The sequence below is a fragment of the Oncorhynchus keta genome, chromosome 2 (genome assembly GCF_023373465.1).
Source record: "Oncorhynchus keta strain PuntledgeMale-10-30-2019 chromosome 2, Oket_V2, whole genome shotgun sequence".
NCBI classification, from domain to species: domain Eukaryota; kingdom Metazoa; phylum Chordata; class Actinopteri; order Salmoniformes; family Salmonidae; genus Oncorhynchus; species Oncorhynchus keta.
In genome coordinates this window covers 64,870,047-64,893,015 of record NC_068422.1, presented here as the reverse complement: position 1 = coordinate 64,893,015, position 22,969 = coordinate 64,870,047, and the positions used below count along the sequence as shown (strand labels likewise).

The 22,969-nt window shown below is 47.2% G+C and overlaps 1 protein-coding gene across 3 annotated transcripts in view; it reads left to right on the top strand.

Annotated features, from left to right (window-relative positions):
* Positions 1-22,969, top strand: part of LOC118394145 (piezo-type mechanosensitive ion channel component 1) — a 72,273-nt gene that overhangs the window by 41,245 nt on the left and 8,059 nt on the right. For 2 of the 3 annotated variants that reach the window (XM_052480553.1, XM_052480550.1), the window contains exons 3-34: positions 1,007-1,129; positions 1,960-2,002; positions 2,309-2,465; positions 8,546-8,744; positions 9,565-9,778; positions 10,640-10,814; positions 10,907-11,011; positions 11,137-11,313; positions 11,509-11,769; positions 12,175-12,280; positions 12,568-12,749; positions 13,115-13,263; positions 13,544-13,702; positions 13,920-14,026; positions 14,210-14,373; positions 14,601-14,777; positions 15,254-15,379; positions 15,681-15,881; positions 16,000-16,204; positions 17,434-17,538; positions 17,739-17,895; positions 18,117-18,360; positions 18,493-18,589; positions 18,735-18,900; positions 19,074-19,163; positions 19,532-19,611; positions 19,825-19,896; positions 20,798-20,898; positions 21,044-21,173; positions 21,266-21,349; positions 21,483-21,655; positions 21,758-21,879. In XM_052480553.1, coding sequence (XP_052336513.1) covers positions 1,007-1,129; positions 1,960-2,002; positions 2,309-2,465; positions 8,546-8,744; positions 9,565-9,778; positions 10,640-10,814; positions 10,907-11,011; positions 11,137-11,313; positions 11,509-11,769; positions 12,175-12,280; positions 12,568-12,749; positions 13,115-13,263; positions 13,544-13,702; positions 13,920-14,026; positions 14,210-14,373; positions 14,601-14,777; positions 15,254-15,379; positions 15,681-15,881; positions 16,000-16,204; positions 17,434-17,538; positions 17,739-17,895; positions 18,117-18,360; positions 18,493-18,589; positions 18,735-18,900; positions 19,074-19,163; positions 19,532-19,611; positions 19,825-19,896; positions 20,798-20,898; positions 21,044-21,173; positions 21,266-21,349; positions 21,483-21,655; positions 21,758-21,879 — 4,651 coding nt within the window. The remainder of the gene's footprint in view (positions 1-1,006; positions 1,130-1,959; positions 2,003-2,308; positions 2,466-8,545; positions 8,745-9,564; positions 9,779-10,639; positions 10,815-10,906; positions 11,012-11,136; positions 11,314-11,508; positions 11,770-12,174; positions 12,281-12,567; positions 12,750-13,114; positions 13,264-13,543; positions 13,703-13,919; positions 14,027-14,209; positions 14,374-14,600; positions 14,778-15,253; positions 15,380-15,680; positions 15,882-15,999; positions 16,205-17,433; positions 17,539-17,738; positions 17,896-18,116; positions 18,361-18,492; positions 18,590-18,734; positions 18,901-19,073; positions 19,164-19,531; positions 19,612-19,824; positions 19,897-20,797; positions 20,899-21,043; positions 21,174-21,265; positions 21,350-21,482; positions 21,656-21,757; positions 21,880-22,969) is intronic. The other variant, XM_052480554.1, reaches the window with a different exon arrangement.

Here is a 22,969-nt window from a genome sequence, read left to right as displayed (position 1 = left end):
AAAGCAGGTCCATGAATAATACTCTCTCACTGCTCTGGTGTGCTACCTCTAGCTAGCAATGCCACGTTGAATATGATTTAATCTTCAGGTCTAGTATTAGTCATAAATGTAAATTGGTGTTCGTGGAATAAACTTAAATCTGGGATCAGGGATAGGCCTGTAAATGCAGTACCTAGCCTCCTGTCTGCTGTAATTGAGGGGGTGGTAGAGCAGCACTGAGCCGTTAAACTGCCCTTTGCCCTGCAGGCCACAGAGAAAAACAGCCCTATAAAACACAATCAAAGCCCTAAGCTCGTCCCTTAACACTGACTTGTAGCTGCTAATTTTCTTGAGCCAGTCAACGCCTGTAAAGGAAAATCCCCCAGGATTCCACAGGGACCTGCAGCGTTCGTTCACTACACTGGGAATTTGTGCCTGTCTTAACTGTGGCCTGTTTTACACCAGCGATGGGAGCTGACAGCTTTATGAGGAGACCAATCAAAGCTGCCTCACACAAACCTTTGGCGAGGAGGGGATTCGGGGCTAAAGCGGGCAGGGGAGCATTTTATGGTCAGCAGCACAGTTCAGCACGGGCAGTACCTCCATGCCATCCACAGGCTTGATAATAGTCCAATGTTCCCATTTTGTTTAAAAACGGGCAATTAACTGTTACAAGCAATTCCTGCTTAGACTATAAACGTACTGCTGTGATTACTAGTGCCTCCATGGCCTCAGTATGTGTTCTGACTGGTGGAAAATGAAGCATCATTTGAAGGTGGGATGATGTTGAGGATGTTTAGTTCAGTCAGATCAGGACAGGTCCTTGGAAAACACTTCAACCCACACCCTCTATAATGACCCTCTGTCCTGTTCATGCTCGGTTAGTACTGTGCACCCTGCTATTTCCTGAATCTATTTTACCTGAGGGATGGGAGGAACTGATTGTTACGTTATGCTCCCTTTCATATTCTACACGGTCCCCCTCCCCCATTCCCCTCCTCTAACTCCATCTCTCTCTTTTCTCCAGGACATACTGGACGCTTCATCAAGGCTCTGTTCTGCACCAGTCTCCTCTTCCTGCTAGCCCATGTCTCCTTCCAGATCTGCCTGTACACTATCCCTGACCTGGACCATGCGCTGGGAAACAACTGTGAGTGAATATAGACGTCTTTGACACAGGCCGTTCCATTGCCATGTTTTCAGTCAGCATTTCTTAACAATAGCCCGTGCCATACATAAGGCGCTTGTTTAGGTTCAATCAATCACTTAGACCTCTAAACTCATTCCCACGGAGGGCCGAGTGTCTGCGGGTTTTCGCTCCTCCCTTGCACTTGACTGATGAATTAAGGCCAGTGATTAGTAAGGAACTCCCCTCACCTGTTTGTCTAGGTCTTAAAAACAACGAAAAAACAGCAGTCACTCGGCCCGCCTTGGAATGAGTTTGACACCCCTGACTTAGTCGAAAGAAACTCCATGAAATCATAGCCTCCACCTCTGATTTATTTAGTCCAGCTCTCTTCACGCTCAGTCGACTGCTCTGTCATTAGCCACCAGCGTGGAATGCTATAAGGGATGCTTGTGAATGCTCCATGCTTACAACCGTCCGACTGTAGAATATGTGGATTTTGTTTTGTGGTCTGCGCTTATTTTGGCCAACCCAAATAAATGTGTCCTCAAGGAGCTTTAATAGCAGTGTTCTTTGATGTCATATTATTTGCTTCTCTGTGAGCTAGTCCACCATGCTGACTCCAGCTTCAGTCTGTCCATGCCTCACAAACCTGTTCAAATACCAACACGGTGGCTTACTCCCAGAGATACTGGGGGCTCATGGGAACATCTATGGCAGCTGTACGCTATGTTGTGGTTTTTCTGTAGAGTCTTTGCCTTGTATGACATCCCCCTCTCCCTAAACAACACTCCGTGGCAGAGACTGAGTGGCCTGGGGAGAGCTGGTAGTCCTAACACTCTCTGTCTTTACAGGTAGTTTGTGGGAGACGCTATCGAGGCATGTCGGTGTATCCAGGTATGTGAGGAATATTTGGAAACAGCACATTGGGTCTGTGTATCTTGTCACTGAGGATCATGCCTCCCTGAACTGTGTGTGGAGATCATTTACTGTTATTTGCAGAATTTAGCCAATGTTCACTCTTACATCTCTTTTTGTTCTTTCTGTTTGTTCTTTGATCTTATGACTCACTGGTTGTGGTACATGTTATCGTTTATGTACCCTCTTTACTGTCTTTGTGTAAGTGTGTGAGAATGTACACGTTGTAGTTCCTCGTTAGGTCTTTGATGACCTTTGACCTCTGCATGTGTCTCTTTCTTCTAGGCTGCCCCTGGATGACCCGTGGGGTGTGGTGCGTCTGCTGAGTCCTGACCTGGGGGTGTTTGTGATCTCCCTGGTTACCCTGGTGGTGTGTAACCGGCTGGTCAAGAAGAGAGATGACATCCCTTTCCTGTCCGTAGCCTCAGACTCCACACAGGGGGTGAGTGGTTATCTACTCTATAGACACAGACTGGGCCTCACCGCTATGCTGCTAATAATAAGTCCCACAAAAATGTCCCATGTGTGCAATTTCTGTAAGTGCCTCTACTCTAATGCTTTATTATAAGTGTGATTTCTTTTCATACGTTCCGGTATCTCGTCACACTCTTCTCGCGCTCACTTTTTGATCCGGCACCTCCCGATTGACAAATTAAGCACTCCTTATATGGTAATACTCCGAGCCATATATAGAGTAGTGGCAATGGTCTTGTGCTGCGAATCAGTGAGTCACAAATAATAGGCAGTGTTCCTGGCTTCCACCACTCAGGAAATGGAAGTGGTTGAGTCACTGCTGCATGGGCTGCTATATATAATGGAACTTTAGAACGGTACATTCTAATGGAACGTTATGGCACCCAATGTCTTGTCTCTGATTATAGAGGAGGGTTATGGCTGAGGTCAGTGCTGGAATGAATGTCTGAGCTGGGCTGACCATGTCCTCGCTTGCCTCAAGCCCTTCCACACTGTTCATATTAATTTCATGTTTTGTGCACAACCGTTTCTTAAATGAAAGAATTATTGAGTAACAAAAACATTTGTGTATAATTACTTCCCTTAAACATATTTCAAAATTGCAGATTATATAGACATCACATTCAGAATATTCACAGAAGACGCACAGCGGTATGCTGATAGCACTGTTGCGCAATCACTGCTGGTAAGAGAGAGATTATTATTCTCTGTATCTTGTGGTGAAACAGTGATGTGGTATGCTACAGTAGTTTAGTGTTACTGCTCTCTGGTGTGTTAGTGTTTGTTGTGGTGTTACTGGAGCAGAGAGACACAGGGAGGTAATGAGGAGTTTCCTCAGACCTGGTGCTGGTGACAGAGGTAGGTATTGTTCCACCAGCTGAGTTGGTTTCCTGCTCTGCTCCACAGTGTGGGAGGCTAGCCCATCCTCAGCCTGCCTGGGAAAGAGAGTGCTCCCAGACGTAATGCTGCCTCCAACGCATGGGCCTCTCTCACTCTCTCTCTCTCTCTCTCTCTCTCTCTCTCTCTCTCTCTCTCTCACACACACACACACACACACACACACACACACACACACACACACACACACACACACACACACACACACACACACACACAGTAGTGGAAGCTTTTCTCTTCCATTTTCATTGTCACCGACAGTCTCGGCTGCTCTTCACTCTCCAGACTACGTTCTACTTTCAATCTAGTTTTTTTTTCTCTCCCTCTTTTCGTTCTTTCTGTAGCCTTGTGCCATCCGAACACACTCCTGTACAGCTGCCCCGGAGCAACAGTTTTCTACTCCTGTCGTAGCCAGGGCAACCATCCAAACAAACACAGCCTGCCCCAATCTGTGTCAGAAAATGAAAAAGGGGCCATGACTCGATCAATGATCAAACGTAACCAAACTGCTGTTGAGCCTCTTGCCCACTCTCTATTACATTGCTTCAGAAGTGCTGTGCTGATTGAGGGACCACTCTGAAGATTGATTGCCATGTGTTGACTGGGTGACAGTGGTTGCCCCTCTGCTCTGCTCAGACAATACGTCGTTCAGACAGACGACCACTAGAGCCCTGCCATCGCTCTCTTCTCCCACGCGCCCACTTTCAGACCTGCACACACATCAAAAACAACATTCTCACAACATCTCTGTGATGTTGCTGTCACGTTCCGACCGCAACATTCTGCGTCTGTTCCTGTGTTTGGGAATGAGCGGCTGCCTCTAGCCAGAGAGGCTTAGACAATGGTCTTTAATGTGGCAACGGGAGACTGTGTTTGTGAAGTGGGCAGTTTAGTCACATCCTTTAACACATACAGTATACCTCACCCCACCCTCTCATCATACGGCGTTCACTCTCCTCTGGCTCCCATGGTTTCACTCAGAACTACATCTAAGGGAGGACAGGGGAGTCAGCAGTGGTTTGTCAGTAACATAAACATTCCTGTCTTATTTTGTAGAGGAGGATTAGTCTTCATGAAAACTCCATGTGCAGCTCCAGAAACAGAATCACATTTGGTTGTGCACGTGGCTAACCCATAACCCTGTCCCCCTGTTGATCCAGGGTGTATGGGAGGGATGTCGTGGGGTGACAGGTTGCGCACGTGGCTAACCCTTGACCCTGTCCCCCATGTTGATCCAGGGTGTATGGGAGGGATGTCGTGCGGGTGACAGGTTGTGCACGTGGCTAACCCTTGACCCTGTCTCCCTGTTGATCCAGGGTGTATGGGAGGGATGTCGTGCGGGTGACAGGTTGTGCACGTGGCTAACCCTTGACCCTGTCTCCCTGTTGATCCAGGGTGTATGGGAGGGATGTCGTGCGGGTGACAGGTTGTGCACGTGGCTAACCCTTGACCCTGTCCCCCCTGTTGATCCAGGGTGTATGGGAGGGATGTCGTGCGGGTGACAGGTTGTGCACGTGGCTAACCCATAACCCTGTCCCCCTGTTGATCCAGGGTGTATGGGAGGGATGTCGTGCGGGTGACAGGTTGTGCACGTGGCTAACCCTTGACCCTGTCCCCCTGTTGATCCAGGGTGTATGGGAGGGATGTCGTGCGGGTGACAGATTGTGCATGTGTATGAGGGATGGTGTAGTTAAGAGATGATGTACTGTATGTGTGAGGAATGCCACCCCTCTTAGCCCACCCTTGGTTGTTTGGTTGGTTGGTTGGTTGGTGGGTGGGTGGGTTTTTGTATTGCATCTGTTCATGACCCTCATGATAATCAATGTCACACAAGCAGGATTCCTCAGTGATGAGACTCCCGTGGTCAGCGGTTGACTTCACACGCTGGGGGTGTCAACGACTCCCCTGGAATAGGTCACACTGAGAGGAGGCTGGAGTCATGAAGGCCAGGCAGTCATCAGAGCAGCAGTTTAGACCGGAGAGGAGCCACTGGACAGTCAGGAGAAGAGAGGGGACATGATGGAGGGAAATAGGGTGGGATGTGAGGGAAAGAGAGGGAGAGTATAACAGACGGAGAGGGTGTATTAGGGAGATGGAGCGTGATGAGAGTGATGTTGATGATGGTCTCTTGGGAGGAATCCTAGATGAAGGAATGTTCTGGGTGCTTGACCGTTCTGCCTCCTAGCAATACTTCTCACAAGTCCTCATTAGAAGGTTAGAGAGGCGCCTGAAAGAAGGGAATAGTTAGTGAGAGGCAAGCATCTGTCTAGAGATACTTCTGGTCATAGGATGAGATAGGAAAAGCAGTATTAATGAAACATGAGGTAGAGGGGGAGAGAGAGGCCTACTTTCCTTGTGTCTGTCTTTGATCATTCTACCACTGAACAGAGCAGCACACAGACTAACCCAAACGCTCTAGGTTAAACAGCAGACTACAGGGACTCCGGGTAGTTGGAATCCCACACACACACCACACACTCTGCCTCTTATACAGTATTTCATCATCGAGAATAATGTTGCTGATGCTTACGATAATGCATTTTTGGTCATGGAAAGTTGTAGATAGCTATCTAGTGTACTATCTAGAACCTTAAACGGTTCTTCAGCTGTCCCCATAGGAGAACCCTTAGTAGAACCCTTTTTGGTTCCACGTTAAACCCTTTCTAAAAATGGTTCTACGTGGAACCAAAAATGTTTCTCCTCTGGGTACAGCCGAATAAGCCTTTTTTCTAAGAGTGTATGGGCACACTGGGTAACTGGTAGTTGAGATGTGTTTTGGTGCAGGTGTTTGTCAGGGAGTTTCCCCTTTCCTTTATTCCACACATCAATAGTTATCTTCCTCTTGCCAGACTCAAACAGACACATAAAACAGCATTATAAACTCTCTTCCACTGCTTGTTATTCTATTGGGGAGTGTAACGGGGTGAGACGTTAGATAGCAGCATTTAATGAAACCAAACAAAACAACCCAGCCCAGAGTCTAAGGGGGATAATTCAAAATTGTATTAGGACTTTACATTTAATTCATTCGGAGAAAGAAAGAAAATCAGGTTATGAAGCTTTTTTTTTTTTAAATATATATATACGCTACCGGTCCAAAGTTTTAGAACACCTACTCATTCAAGGGTTTTTCTTTATTTTGACTCTTTTCTATATTGCAGAATAATTGTGAAGACATCAAAACTATGAAATAACACATATGGAATCATGTAGTAACCAAAAAAGTGTTAAACAAATCAAAATACATTTTATATTTGAGATTCTTCAAGTAGCCATCCTTTGCCTTGATGCCCAGCTTTGCACACTCTTGGCATTCTCTCAACCAGCTTCATGAGGTAGTCACCTGAAATGCATTTCAATTAAAAGGTGTGCCTTCTTAACAGTTAATTTGTGGTATTTCTTTCTTTCTTAATTCATTTGAGCCAATAAGTTGTGTTGTGACAAAGTAGGGGTCCAGAAGTTGGTTGGTTGGTTGGTTGGTGGGTGGGTTTTTGTATTGCATCTGTTCATGACCCTCATGATAATCAATGTCACACATGTACTTAGAGTACAGTACAAACACAAATACACTCTTACACATCAAGGTTAGGAGCAGTGAACAGACAGGATACCAGGTCCAGTGTATTTACGAGGGGAAACACAGTGGAATTAGTTATATGCGCAACAGGACGTGACTACTCAGGCCAAGGGATAACAAGGGTGACAATGTGGCAACAGATGCCACCTGTTGGTGGCACGTTAATGTGCTGTGACAGATGAGATGCTGGGTATATTTGTAAAGCTATAAGTTATAAAAACCCTATCACAGTATTAGTTCACCCAGGCCCGGTGTTTGTGTTGTCTCCTTCTGGCTGGGGTGCTGAGCAGGGAGGGATTTGAATGATGCTGTGACCTCAGTATCATGTGACTAATGTCCCGGTTACATCTGGCCCTCTGACACACTCCTGTCAGTGATGCAAATACATTTACCACATCATTCAGTGTCAGAGGGAAATGACTGCTATGAGTGCTACAGCACCCTTAGGGCGTGCTCTTAGCAGTTTGTGGAAGGAACTATGAATGCACCCCCAAAACACACAAACGCGGTCCCCCTCTCGTTCTCTCACGTTGGTACAGTGTGCCAATCTAACACCTGTGATTGACAGGTGGTTTCCTCCACACCCCATTAGATCTTGGTCCCTCCTGATAACCTGGGGTTAGAGTGACAAGATAGCCACTCTGTTGTGCTCAGGACCACTCTGTCGTCTCGTTTGTGTACTCATCCTCTCAGTGGGAACATTCTCCGTCATGGTAGCAGCCGCCGGTCTAGGTCAAGATGCCTCTGGCACGCTACTGAGAATAGTGACAAGCACTGCCAAAAAGAAGAAAAGACAGACAGTACATGAGTCACCATGGTAACAACACAGAACCTGGTAAACAGTCTCACTGGTTAGTTTTATAAAACCTGATTTCTATAGAATCGTCACAAAGGTCACATCATCGTTGTGTTTTTGAGGGGTTTGCTTGGCAGGTCTCTCCATAAAATGTAATGTTGTAAAATTGAAAACACTTTTATTGAGTATTGCACCGTAAAAGCATAACAATGTTATCATTTCTGTAATTCGCGTTTATCATCTTATCCGTGGTGCCAGTTTCTGTGCAAGTCTTTTTCCCTAAGCTGGAACAGACACTGTATGCTTTCCCTGGCCACTCTGGGACTCTAGTGTGTACAGGATTGTAATGAACTTAGTGCCCGAGTCAGAAAGTGATCTCTATGAGTGTGGTATGTGCCATGTCAGTTTGACCTTTTACAATGTTGACCTACTGTATGCACGTAACTATAGATGACAAGAATAGTATTGCATATCTATGTCTGATGGTTATGCTTTGTGCCAGGTTCTTGTCATGGAAGTTAAGAGCTTTTGATAACGGGGATACAGATGGCGTTGGATCTGAGATTTACCGCTCTGTTGACATTGCATTTTATTGAAATATTTGTTCTCTTACGTTTTATTGTTCAATTGCTGCTGGCCTTGTGCAATAGGGCTCCCTTGCAAAAGAGACCTCGGTCTCAATGGGACTCTCTGCCTAAATAAAGGTTCAATTTAAAAAAGTATGAATTCCATTTACGAATATCTGTTTACTTTTGGCTCATGCTTTGGTTCTTTCCAGACCGAGGATGAGTCAGAGACAAAGGAGGGTGAAGATGAGGAAGAGGAGGGAGATGAGGAAGGCATGTCGTCACCCAGTGACCCCATGGTTTCTGCAGCAACTCGTGCCAAGCAGCTGGCGGCCCGGCTCCGAGCCACAGCCCAGAAGGTCCTGAGGGACCTGGGCCGGATCCTGGCCATCACCCTGCTGGCCCTGGCTGGTGAGAACTGGAGGGAGGAGAGGGTAGAGTGGAGTGGAGTCAAGGGAATAACCTCTGTATTACTGCTTAATTATAAAAGGAAATTAATATACTGGTAATAATTGATTTAAATAAATCATGGAGGCATTAAAGCAGGGATGGGCAACTTTAATGGAGGTGGGGGCCACAAAAATTCTGAACTCATCATGACGGTCCGCAGTTGTAGAGATACATTTTTTGTTTGTTTTAGAGTTCATTTCGTGCAATTCTATCCATTTTGCCATGGGGCGGAAGAGAAAATGAGCTGTTTTCAGCTAGTTTCCTGCAATTCTACACATTTTCACATAGGGTGGAGAGAAATGTTTGCAGTTTTTAATATGATATCTGAGTTAGAGTGACTAACAAAATCAATGCCCCCCCCCCCAGGCTCTAATTCGACCTTGATTACTACATGTTTAGTTAGCTGGCCACTCGACTAACCATTCTAAAACATTTTTGCTGATATGGGCTAATTGAGTGACTAACAGTGACTGACATAACAAGATATAAACAGTTGATGCACAACCACATTTCAAAATTGCACCTTTTGCATTCTACCTCACAACAGTAAGCTGAGACCCTGACTGAGTTCCCCAAAAAATGTAATGTATTTACATTTTTAATTTTGGTGGGAAATGTATCGGAGGGCCTTCAAAAGGGGGGCAGTTACCCTTCCCTGCATTGAAGTGGGGAGGAACTGCTTTAAGATGTCCATGTATGATTTGTTGTATATGAGAGACGACGTGCAACATATTGTTGTATTGTGATGATTAAGTCCCTCGTCTGTATCTCTGTTCCCCAGGCATCACCTTACCCTCGGCCTTCTCTGCAATCTACTTCCTGCTTTTCATCGGCGTGTGCACGTGGTGGGCCTGCCACTTTCCCATCAGCCACCTAGGCTTCAACGTGCTGTGTGTGATGGTGGGCTTTTTCACGGCGGGCCACCTGGTGTGTCTCTACCTGTACCAGTGCCCCATTGCCCAGGGCATCTTCCCCCCTGCCAGCCTGTGGGCCAGGTCAGTGCCCCACCCCACCTCAACCCAAATAAGTAATTCTATTCTGTTTTAGTCATTGTATTTCATGTCTCTAGTACCTACACAGCTTTACTTCTCACAGGGACTGGCCGCAGCCATAGCGATGCTCCTGGTTGGCACACTAGCTCAAGATTGTGATTCAAACATGTAGATTCAGAAGTGATTTGTACACAATGACTCCTTGGCTCACATGGTTCTGATAACCTTAAACATATCATCTGTTAGGGGTTGTGACCTTGAGACAGTTGCAGACTGCACTATTACCTAACAGCAGATGAATGGAAATGAGACACTTGTCAGTTTTGTGTCATAGTTCTAAGTATCAATGGAGGGAAGGAGGGGGAAGAAGAATGGAGTGAAATGAGAGGGGAGGAGTGGAGGGAGAGTGTGAAAGCTATGTGAGGAAATACTGGCAAGTTGTTTTTGGAATATTTCCAAATGGGGTGGGTGTGATGAAGCCGTCCTGTAGCATTCTATCTCGGTGCCTCTGGGTTTTGGCATTGGATGCTAAAGAGAGATAGAGGGAGAGAGATATGTACAGCTGTTATCAAGGCCTCCCAGGTGGAAACACCTGTGATCTTTCCTTCTATCTCTCCTTCTCTATCTTCACCTCTCTACCTCTGGCTCCCAGCCACACTCAGCCATCAACATTAGAAGTCAGTTCCAGCCCACAAATCTAACCAGACATTTCCCCTGCCTTGAAACTATAACCAATGGGTGTCACGGCAGGGCTAAACTGTGCGTTAAAGTTTGATGACGTTTCACAGAGAAACCTCAACCTGTTTCCTCAACTCCATATACAGGCTTCTGTTACATTCCCTCTCCCCTCTTCTCAACCCACAGACTGTTTGGCCTCAAGGATATCATCAAACCTGGCAACTGCTCCGCCTCCTATGACCTCATCCTTAACACGGAGCATGATTGGCCGGTGTATGTCAACCCCGGGATCCTGCTTCTCCTGTACATCACCGTGGCGACGGTCCTGAAGATCAGCTGCCACCGTGGATCGGCTGACAAGGTACTGACATCAGCACTCCGAGGCATGAAACACACCTGTCTGTCTTGATTGACATGTGCTGCTTACTGAATCAGTACTTGCTTATATGACAGGGTGAGGAGGGGGCCCAGCTAGTCAAAGGAACAGAGGCTGGAGGAGGAGAGGTGGAACTGAATCCCTGGTCCGCTCAGAGACGACCCAGCCAGGGCGACACTGAGGTGGGCATGAGATACCTGATAGTATCCCTGCCCTGCTCCATGCAGTCCAATGTACTACTGTCCGCCATTCTCTGACTGTGCGTTGGTGGTGTTATTTATAAAGGTGTGTTGTGTATGTGTTCCAGAACACGCTTCAGTCTATAGAGAGCACAGTAGACGGCGTCACCAATGGCTCCAGTCATCAGGACTTGGGTCCAGGGCTCAGTAGCGCCCCTGATGGACAGCACGGGGACCACCCTCTGCACCTGCTGGGTAGAGTGGTCATGCAGCAGAGCTACGTGTGTGCTCTCATCGCCATGATGGTAACACTGAAATCTTATTCACATTCTAAATGTATCCTCTCTGTGAGCCCTGTGGGTACATTAGGCTATGTTCCAATATCCACACTAGAATACCACTAAGAATGCATGGGATATCGGAACCAAGCCTTAGTTCTGTGACCGCAGTTCTCAGTGAGGGTATGTCATGTCTTTACCCGAACTCCATCTCCCATGCAGGTGTGGAGCATCACCTACCACAGCTGGCTGACGTTCGTGCTGCTGCTGTGGGCGTGTCTGATCTGGATGCTGCGTGCGAGGCGCCACTTCGCCATGCTGTGCTCTCCCTTCATCCTGCTCTATGTCCTGGCCCTCTGCTTCCTGCAGTACGTCTGGGCCATGGACCTGCAGCCAGAGCTGCCCCGCACCGTGGGCACCATGAGCCTCAGGCAGCTGGGTCTGGACCGAGCCCAGTACCCCTGCCTCCGCCTGGGGGCCATGGTGAGGAGAGAGGGGGTAGGGGTGGAGGGGACAGGGTCAGCAGTGGGACAGAGGCGCTGGGAAATGTCAATGAATGCAGCCTGTTAAGTGCCTACAGGAAATTGACAGTGCAGTAGTCTGTATTCTGAAGACTCAAGTGGTGTAGGAAACATGTCCACAAGGTATCATTAAGTGCGTACCTGAAAAGTTCATCCACTCAACAAATCTTTTATGTGTAAAACATGCCTGTCACATATGCTGAATAGGCTATTTAACAGTATATGCTCCTGCACTTTCTTAAAGGTGTAGAACCACTTAAAAGTGCAGTCCTGCAGTCAATCTCCCGAACAGTGTCAAGACTCCGATGGTGTCTCATCTCTCTCCTCCGCTCCTCTCTCCCTCGGTCTGTTTTGTTGATCCTGTCAGCTGCTGTACACGCTGACGTTCTGGCTGCTCCTGCGCCAGTCAGTGAAGGACAACTTCAGCAGGAAGAAGGGCGGGTCTGCCCCTCTACAGGAGGTCACCACTGGAGGTGAGAGGATACACTTCCGATTCACACTCTCTCTACAAAATGAAGTACTTCACGAAAGTTGTAAAGTTCCCAGGTGTCTGCTTTAGTATGGTCTGGCCCAGTAACATTCTCTCCCACTATCTACATTTTACATTTGAGTCATTTAGCAGACACTCTCATCCAGAGCGACCTTACAGTAGTGAGAGCATCAATTTTCGCACTGACTGCGAATCATGTGCGCTGTGCACTATGGCAGTGTCTTCAGTTTGGTTAGTAACAAGGTGCTCCTTCTCCCTTTGGGTCCACAGAGGTGAGCGGGCAGAACGAGTCGGTTCTGAAGGTTGTGGGCAGACTGGTGATGAGCTGCTATGCCAAGTACTGGATCTACGTGTGTGGAGGCATGTTCATCATGGTCAGCTTCGCAGGCAAGCTGGTGGGCTACAAGATCATCTACATGCTGCTCTTCCTGCTTTGCCTCTGTCTCTACCAGGTAGGTAGACACCATTAGTCCAGGGGGGGTCACACTCTGAAGTCCTTTAAACTATGACCCCCATCATCAACTCCTTGTTTCCATATTACAACACTACTTTGGTCCAACTGCTACTTCGTACGTGTGTTTTCTGCTTCTGCTCTCAACCCTCCACACAGAAACAAACATGAGTGTAACACAGGGTCAGCTTCAGTGCAGCACACAACAAACTGGTTTTATGCGGCAAATTGCCTCTGGTCGCACTGGGGATAACTCAGTTACCTCGATTTGACCTGTGGTCAAACTGACTGGTCATTGACATGTTAAGGAATGTTGTTGTTGTTCTCCACCCCCACCTTGACTGTCACTGTAACCTATATCGTCAGGTGTACTACTCTCTGTGGAGGAGGCTGCTCAAGGTCTTCTGGTGGCTGGTGGTGGCCTACACCATGCTGGTCCTTATCACCATCTATACCTTCCAGTTTGAGGACTTCCCTGCCTACTGGAAGAACTTCACCGGCTTCACTGAAGAGCAGTACGTTCCTCCCCACCTCACTGTGTGGTCAAGACTAATACACACTTTCTTATTAGGTTTGTCATTATGTTTGATGATGAAGTGGCCTATATTAACATCGATCTGGGTTCATGGATGTGGTTTTTCCAGATTAAACAGGAATTCCTAATTGTCATCAATTTCTGCACCAATATCCAGTTTTTCCATGTTCTATGGTGTCCTGATCACTCCCATCTGGGTTTGAGGTGTACAATGAGTATAATAGAAACCTCTGGTGTCCTGCTCCTCTGTCTCCCTGCAGGCTGGCTGACATCGGCCTGGAGACCTTTAAGCTGACCGAGCTGTTCACCAGCATCCTGATCCCAGGCTTCTTCCTGCTGGCCTGCATCCTGCAGCTGCACTACTTCCACAAACCCTTTATGAGGATCACAGACCTGGACCACGTCACGCCCATACACAGGTACGCTCCTCTTGGGCTCCTCCCACACAGTATGACTCACTGCCAGACAGAGGATGATCGAGAATATGCTCCTCAAATGACCACGTAATAGAGTCCATAGTGAATGAGAGTTCAGTCGTGTGCCGTCCATCTCATTTAACATCACTGCCGGCCAGAGCCGTTGTCCACCTCTGCAGAAAATAATATCCTATATGATGACATTATTTTGATCCCACAGGAAGAGGAACAGGCACAGACCAGAGGTCCGCCGCTGTGATGATGGGGCTGTGTTTGAGGAGGATGACCTGGTGACGGATCTGGGGGATGACGAATCAGAGGATGATGGTGAGGTGTTGTTGAGCTTCATGCAGTCTCTGGGCAACCCTTTATACATTGGATTTGTATGGTGCTTCTCTAGGACCCAAAGACTGCTTACAATTGTACAAACAAAAACAGTACAAGGCAAGTGTCTCTTCATATGTGGCGTGTCTATAATGGTGTCTCGCTGTCTTTCTCTCTGCTGTACAGAGATGTTGCCCAGTAAGTGGGGTTTGGTGGTGAACAGGCTGGTAGTTCTGTTCAGGAAGTTATCTGACACGCTGACCCAGATCCAAGTGTTAATCTGGAGGGTCCTGGAGCTGCACATCCTCAAGATGGTGGCCTTTTTCGTGGTCTGGGTGGCTCTGGGTGAGGTCAGTAGTCCACAGCCGTCATCTGTTAAAGTCTATTATGCACCGTGTGAATTTGGAAGCAAGCCCTTATCCCCCCTCTTTTTCTAAACTGCCTCTTTGTCTGTCTCTCTCGCACTCTCTCTCTCTTTCTTTCTGTCTTATTCTCGCTCTCTCGTTCTTTCTCTGTCTGTCTGTCTGTCTGTCTGTCTGTCTGTCTGTCTGTCTGTCTGTCTGTCTGTCTGTCTCAGCCGTCTGTGATGAACCTGGTTCTGGTGGTGCTCTGGGCGTTTGCCATGCCCTACTCCCGCTTCCGTCACATGGCTTGCTGTCTGTCCACCGTCTGGGTCTGCATCATCATCGTCTGCAAGATGCTCTACCAGCTCAGCATCGTCGACCCTGTCGAGTACTCCAACAACTGCACTGTGGTGAGACACCAGTCTGGAAAGACACACAGACAGTGGAGTACAGATGAAAGTGTACAGAGCTATGCTCTCTGTTTATATTGATAGCATTTTCACACTCATGCTGCCAGCGTTCTGCTGAGTGCACGCTATGCTAGTATTTACCCCTGGTGAGAAGCTAATACCTTGGTGCTAACTACAGGCAGTTTCATGTGCGAATTCTGTTGACGTGTTTAGTCTACCTGCTTTATGGCCGTTTAGAGGAGAACAGCCTTTTGTTTATTTTTCTGTGATTTGCAGAGACGTTTGGCTGCAGTTCCCCAGTCTCATATATACTCGCTCTTTCCCTCTCCCTCTCTCTATCTCTCTCTCTCTCTCTCTCTCTCTCTCTCTCTCTCTCTCTCTCTCTCTCTCTCTCTCTCTCTCTCTCTCTCCCTTTCTTTCTTTTTCTTTCTTTCTCTCTCTCGCTCCATCTCCATTTCTCTTTCTTTCCATCATAGCCCTTGGCGAATGAAACCAATCTGAAAGATGCTGAGGTCCTGAACTCCACTCTGTACAGAGAGCCTGTAGACCCAGCCAACTGGTTTGGCTTCAGGAAGGATGCCACCGTGCTGGGCTATAGCAAGGTGAGATCAATGCTCTTCGGGACAGTTTTTTGACTGATTATAAGCAAATGTCATTGAGCTATGTATTTTATTTATATGTGTACTAGGCAGGGTTGGGGTCAATTTCAATTCCAGTCAATTCAGGAAGAGCACTGAAATTCCAATTCTTCATTGCTTTTCAATGAGGAACATTTTTTTATTAGAATTTTGTTTACCTTCTAAATTGACTGGAATTGAAATTGAATTGACCCCAACTTTGGTACTAGGTCAAATAACAAGTGTACTGGACCTAACTCATGCTGTCGTGTTTGTGTCCTTCTAGAACCACTTGCTGGTGCTGATGCTGCTGGTGTTTGAGGCCACAGTGAACCGCCACCAGGACCACCACTACAGGCAGCAGCAGAGGTCCCCTCCCCTCATCCCAGCCATCTTCCCCCAGGCCACCAGAGATACCCTGGACCAGGGCCTGCTGGCCTGCATCAAGTACCTACTCAACTACAGCTTCTACAAATTTGGCCTGGAGGTAGGCCTCTTTCTGCTGTTTGGAGTTACTATTCAAAAGCATGTTGGTGTATCTCTCGATGCTTTTGGATTCCTCTCATATCTTACCATGTCTTTTTTTGTCCATGTATCATTCCAAGATCTGCTTCATGATGACGGTGAATGTGATTGGCCAGCGGATGAACTTCCTAGTCATAATCCATAGCTGTTGGTTGGTGGCCATCATGGTACGGCGTCGCCGGGCGGCCATCGCTCAGATCTGGCCCAAGTACTGCCTGTTCCTCAGCATCTTCATGATCTACCAGTACATACTGTGTGTGGGCATTCCCCCTGCACTCTGTATAGGTGAGTGGGGTTCATTAATCTCCACGTATCACCATTGTTGCCAGCATCCCAGTAGCTGTACAAGAACATCACCTTCTTTACCTACAGTACCTGACAGTGTATGTCCCTCCCCCCTCTACAGACTACCCCTGGTACCTACAGTACCTGACAGTGTATGTCCCTCCCTCTACAGACTACCCCTGGTACCTACAGTACCTGACAGTGTATGTCCCTCCCTCTATATACTACCCCTGGTACCTACAGTACCTGACAGTGTATGTCCCACCCTCTACAGACTACCCCTTGTACCTACAGTACCTGACAATATATGTCCCTCCCTCTGCTGTTAGGAGAGCCTGTAGACCCACAGTACCTACAGTACCTGACAGTGTCCCTGACAGTGTCCCTCCCTCTACAGACTACCCCTGGTACCTACAGTACCTGACAGTGTATGTCCCTCCCTCTATAGACTACTCCTGGTACCTACAGTACCTGACAGTGTATGTCCCTCCCTCTACAGACTACCCCTGGTACCTACAGTACCTGACAGTGTATGTCCCTCCCTCTATAGACTACTCCTGGTACCTACAGTACCTGACAGTGTATGTCCCTCCCTCTATAGACTACCCCTGGTACCTACAGTATCTGACAGTGTATGTCCCTCCCTCTATATACTACTCCTGGTACCTACAGTACCTGACAGTGTATGTCCCCTCTATAGACTACCCCTGGTACCTACAGTACCTGACAGTGTATGTCCCTCCCTCTATATACTACTCCTGGTACCTACAGTACCTGACAGTGTATGTCCCTCCCTCAATAGACTACCCCTGGTACCTACAGTACCTGACAGTGTATGTCCCTCCTCCCTCTACAGACTACCCCTGGTACCTACAGTACCTGACAGTATATGTCCCTCCCTCTACAGACTACCCCTGGTACCTACAGTACCTGACAGTGTATGTCCCTCCCTCAATAGACTACCCCTGGTACCTACAGTACCTGACAGTGTATGTCCCTCCTCCCTCTACAGACTACCCCTGGTACCTACAGTACCTGACAGTGTATGTCCCTCCCTCAATAGACTACCCCTGGTACCTACAGTACCTGACAGTGTATGTCCCTCCTCCCTCTACAGACTACCCCTGGTACCTACAGTACCTGACAGTCAGTGTATGTCCCTCCTCCCTCTATAGACTACCCCTGGTACCTACAGTACCTGACAGTGTATGTCCCTCCTCCCTCTATAGACTACCCCTGGCGATGGAACACCCCCGTCATAATCAACTCAGCACTCATCAAATGGATCTACCTCCCAGACTTCTACACCATCCCCAACTCCAAGAACCTCATTGGTGAGTCTCCTGTCTCATCTGACCCCTGACCTCAGTGATATTGTGGCCTACTAACGCTACGACCTGTGTTTGTTTGACCTCAAAATATCCTGGTCATAGATGCATAATCTAAAAAATAGTTAATTAGCAATTTGCTGATGTTCTAATGTAGCGTTCCTCCTGTCTGATGCTGATGTTGTGTCTGTATCTGGTCCTTCCAGCGGACTTTGTCCTCCTGATGTGTGCCTCTCAGCAGTGGAAGGTGTTTGAGGATGAGAAGAGGGAGGAGTGGATGGTTCTGGCTGGGGAGAACACAGACGACCCTAACCCCATGGACGAGCGACCTTTCAACCCTGCCCCCAACTTCATCAACTGCAGGTACTGTATGACCAGACACCGATAACAACTGACCTAACAGCAGCTATAACCACACTCCTCCTCTTTATACCCTTCAGGCATTATTATGAGGGGTAGGAGTTTTTCCTGACCATGCGACCTGACCAGGAAAACTCTGCACTAATTATTATACATCCTCAACTACACCTACCAGTTTACAGTATCAACATTAACTCTCATCTCTCTCTCCCCCTCTCCTCCAGGTGTTACCTGGACATGGCCAAGGTGCTGGTGTTCCGTCACATGTTCTGGTTTGTCTTGTCGGTGGTGTTTGTGACGGGGGCCACCAGGATCAGTGTGTTTGGCCTGGGCTACCTGCTGGCCTGCTTCTTCTTCCTGCTCTTCGGCACCAAGCTGCTCAGGAAGCCCTCCCGCACGCGCCTGGTGATGTGGGACTGCCTCATCATCTACAACGTGGCCGTAATCATCTCCAAGAACATGTTGTCTGTGAGTGGCTATGCACCTCGCTGTGGACAACCACATACTGTAACCATACGCCTATACAGGGTGGAAATGAACCTGGTTAGGTGAACTGCTAGGCTTGCGTACATTGTAAGTGAGAGTGTGTGTTGTCCCCAGATCTTGGCCTGTGTGTTTGTGGTGGAGATGCAGAGAGGTTTCTGCTGGGTGATCCAACTCTTCAGTCTGGTCTGCACAGTCAAGGGCTACTATGACCGTGAGTACTCAACACATACAGATGGATACAATTATTTTATCTCTACGAGTGAACACACGTCACTCTCCAAATTGGCAGGTAAACAATGATATTATAGAATAACCAAAGCGGACTTTGTATGCTTGTGTGTGTGTGTGTTCTACAGCTAAGAGTGTGAGCGATAAGGCGTGTACTCTGCCTGTAGAGGAGGCAGGGATCATCTGGGACAGTATCTGCTTCTTCTTCCTCCTGCTGCAAAGGAGAGTGTTCCTCAGCTGCTACTTCCTGCACGTGACAGCCGACCTGCAGGCCTCTGCCCGCCAAGCCTCCCGGTGAGCACTGGTCTCCACAGCACCCCCTGGAGGGCACACTAAAATCCACGACATTCCCCTGCAACTGCCCCAGAGTTTTGATGGACTCACTCTGATACTGTTTTGCTGTGTGTTCAGTCTGTATGTACTGTATGGAAACATGTTATGTTGACCTGATGTTTTGATTGGGACAGGGGCTTTGAGCTGTTCAGGGCCAGCATTGTGAAGAACATGCGCTTCCACCAGGAAGTAGAGAAGAAGTCCCTCTCGCAGCTCAAGAGATCGTGAGTAGCCATAGAAACAACCGCTTTCCATGTTCTCAACACATTATCACGCTAAAACAGGCTAATGAGAGAGCCAGCTCTCATAACTAGCCAATAGCCAAGAATGGCCACTAGCAAGGCCATTAATCTCCCTATGAATATGTCTGATGAATGTGACAGCAGATGAACGATCTCTGGAAAACACATGTCCAAAACCAAGATTGTAGTGTGGTCAAGTGCCATATATGACCGCTTAATTATATACAAGTAATGTAGAAAAACTGAGAGAGGAATGAGAGAGAGAAAGAGAGAGAGAGAGAGAGAGAGAGAGGGTAAAGTAGTCAGTGCTCGTCATGATGACATCAGACTATGTCTGCCCTTCCCCTCAGGATGGAACGGATCCGCTCCAAACAGGAGAAGTGTAAAGAGGGCCATCGGAAGTTGGACACCAAGGCGGATCCGGCATCAGGTACTCAACTTCATTACTCTGTACTAATCCAGCAGGCATGAAATGAGCTTTGGTTTGGACTTGTGCTCTCGCTGTCATGAATCATCCTATTAACCGTTAATCAATTTCTTTGAAGAAATTCATCAACCCACCACTACAGATGATGGTTTGAGGGTGGTTGTGTTGTGTGTTTGCTGTTTGGTAAAGCCTGCGGCCCTTCATCTCACCCCACAGAGCCACAGAGGGAAAAGAGAAGCCACAAGCGTGGCAAGAAGTGGCAAGAGCCCTGGCTGGACCATGCTAAAGGTTTGCTCCATAGCTCACCACTATATAGCCCTCTGTCTGTGTATATGTCAGTGCCAGACTGACTCTCTCCACATCCCTCCATCTCCACAGTATCAGACCCCGCATTTATCTCACACCAAGTTATTAAGTGGATGTGTTTGTGCATGCAGCTGCTTGTCCTGTGCCTGTATGTGCATGTTCCGGGTGTGTCTATGAGCATCCATGTATATAATATTGTATATGTTTATGTGACTGTGCACTCTCTATCCTCTGTAATGCAACTGTGTCTGAGAGACTTCTTCTGGAAGATCATGCAGTCAGTTAGAATCACGTTAATACTCGAGGCTGGGATGTGTCCCAAGATGCCCTTAGCTCAAATAAAATACCTTCCATCTGTCTGCCTCAGGAGGCCCGGAAATTACATTTGTCTGGGATCTTTGATATTGAAATAGGAGTATTTTTCTCCTGCGGTGAGCGGCATCTGCATCTGATGTCTTCTGTCAGTGATGGGGAAATGGTTGGCTGAGCCGGCCTGCACTGTTTACATGCACAGTCAGAAATCTGGAAGAGTTTGCCTTAGGACAGAACCAATCAGAGTTTGTCACAGTTTATTAGCAGACCTATAGTGTTTCATAATGGAATAGGTCTTACACATGGGGGTAATACACATATTTCTCTATACTCTTCGAATTGCAGCTGCAGACCAGTAGAGGATTGTTATCTCCCAGTCTATTTGGCCTGTCTTTCCCCACATCTGTTTTCATTATTTCCTTCCTCAGACAGAACGGCATTGTCCAATGCTGCTAGTCAGTTTCCTTAGTTTCATTTCAGTTTTGTTTGAAAATCAGGCACTAAACACTCCTGGGTTTGAAGTGGTCTCGGTGTATATGAGTTATGACTAGGTGTCTGTTTACCTCTGCAGTGTTGCATTCTGGGGATTACTACTTGTTTGAGTCAGACAGTGAGGAGGAAGAAGAACTATTTTCAGAAGAAAAAAAGCCTCAGAAACAGACTGCCTTTCAGGTGAGTTCACCTTAGACAGTAAACACAGCCTCTGCCACCACAGCGTTGTCACAGTGTTAAATTGCACTGAAATGTGCAAAAACAACAATATTACTCAAGATACTCCAAAGCTTGCTTTTCACAATGCAGTATTGTGCCCTCACAGCTGGCGTACCGGGCGTGGGTGACCAGCGCCAAGGCAACACTGAGGGAACGCCAGGAGAGACAGAAAGAACAGAGGAGGCTGGAAAGAGAGGAGAGACGGCAGAGGGAACAGGACAGCTCTCCAGCATCAGGTCAGAGATCACACACACACACACACACACACACACACACACACACACACACACACACAGTGTTTAACTTTTTGTTGTTTTTTCTGTTACAGGTCATGAAGGTAGTCTTGAATTTGAAGAAAGTATCTCACACGAAGAGATAGACGACAATGACGAACTGGAAGGAGAAGGCTCAGGTATTTTGGGGGTTTATTTCATATTTTGCCCCCTCTATTCCCAGTGTTTTATATAGTGCCATTTATTCATTAAGTTTCACACATTTTTTTGTCTGTATGACCTAGTGCAATGTAATCTCATGCTGTGCTCCAGGGAAGGCAGACATCGTGCAGAGGATCCTGGACATCCTCATGTTGCTGTGGGTCGTGTTCCTGGCCATGGTGGATGGCCTAACAGAGTGGCTCAACCTCATCACCAAGCAGTACGTGGACACCTCCACCGTGCTGTGCAACGAACGCTACCACCTCATACACAACGTCAGCCAGGTCAGTTATAAAGTACCTCCCACAACCAGAAGTCATCTACTACTAGTGGGCCACTGTCCCAGTATGACCAGTGATGGACCCTAACCCTGTAGTGTTTTACAGGGATCTCTGAGGGAGCCCATGGAGGATCAGCTGTCCCAGGGCAGCGAGAGCCCCACTATGGAGACCTGTCTGGGAGACATAGAGGGAGAAACGGACCACGTGAATAGAACCAGTGCCACCAGGTTGGTGAAGGTGATAGCCCATTTAACCTATTGGGCACATTCATATTGAATATCTCTTTCGAGGGAGGAACAGAATAGAATTTAACAGAATTTATATGTCCTTTTCTTACTAGTTTGTAATCATCTACACCAGTGGTTTCCAAACTTTTATAGTCCCGTACCCCTTCAAACATTCAACCTCCAGCTGCATAGCACCAGGGTCAGCGCACTCTCAAATGTTGTTTTTTTGTCATCATTGTAAGCCTGCCACACACACACTATACGATACATTTATTAAACATAAGAATGAGTTTTTGTCACAACCCGGCTCGTGGGAAGTGACAAAGAGCTTTAGTAGGACCTGGGCACAAATAATAATATAATAATCAATCATTTTGCTATTTATTTAACCATCTTACATATAAAACCTTATTTGTTCATCGAAAATTGTGAATAATCTCACCACAGGTTAATGAGAAGGGTTTGCTTGAAAGGATGCACATAACTCTGCAATGTTGGGTTGTATTGGAGAGAGTCTCAGTCTTAAATCCTTTTTCACACACAGTCTGTGCCTGTATTCAGTTGTCATGCTAGTGAGGGCCGAGAATCCACTGTCACATAGGTACGTGGTTGCAAAGGGCATCAGTGTCTTAACAGCGCGATTTGCCAAGGCAGGATACTCTGAGCGCAGCCCAATGCAGAAATTTGGCAGTGGCTTCTGATTAAATTACATTTTCACAGAAACGCTTGATGCAATTTCAATGAGGCTCTCTTGTTCAGGTATTGTTAAGTGGACTGGAGACAGGGCATGAAACAAATCCAGTTGTTTGTGTCATCTGTTTTGGGAAAGAACCTGCGTAATTGCGCACCCAACTCACTCAGGTGCTTCGCTATATCACATTTCATCAGATAGTCATCATGTAAGTGGTCAGACAAGTAAAATCTTTAAGCTCGTCTCTCAATTTAAAACATTGTATCAATACTTTCCCACTTGATAACCAGTGCACTTCTGTATGTTGTAAAAGCGTTACATGGTCGCTGTCCATATCATTGCATATTGCAGAAAATACACGAGAGTTCAGGGGCCTTGCTTTAACAAAGTTAACAATTT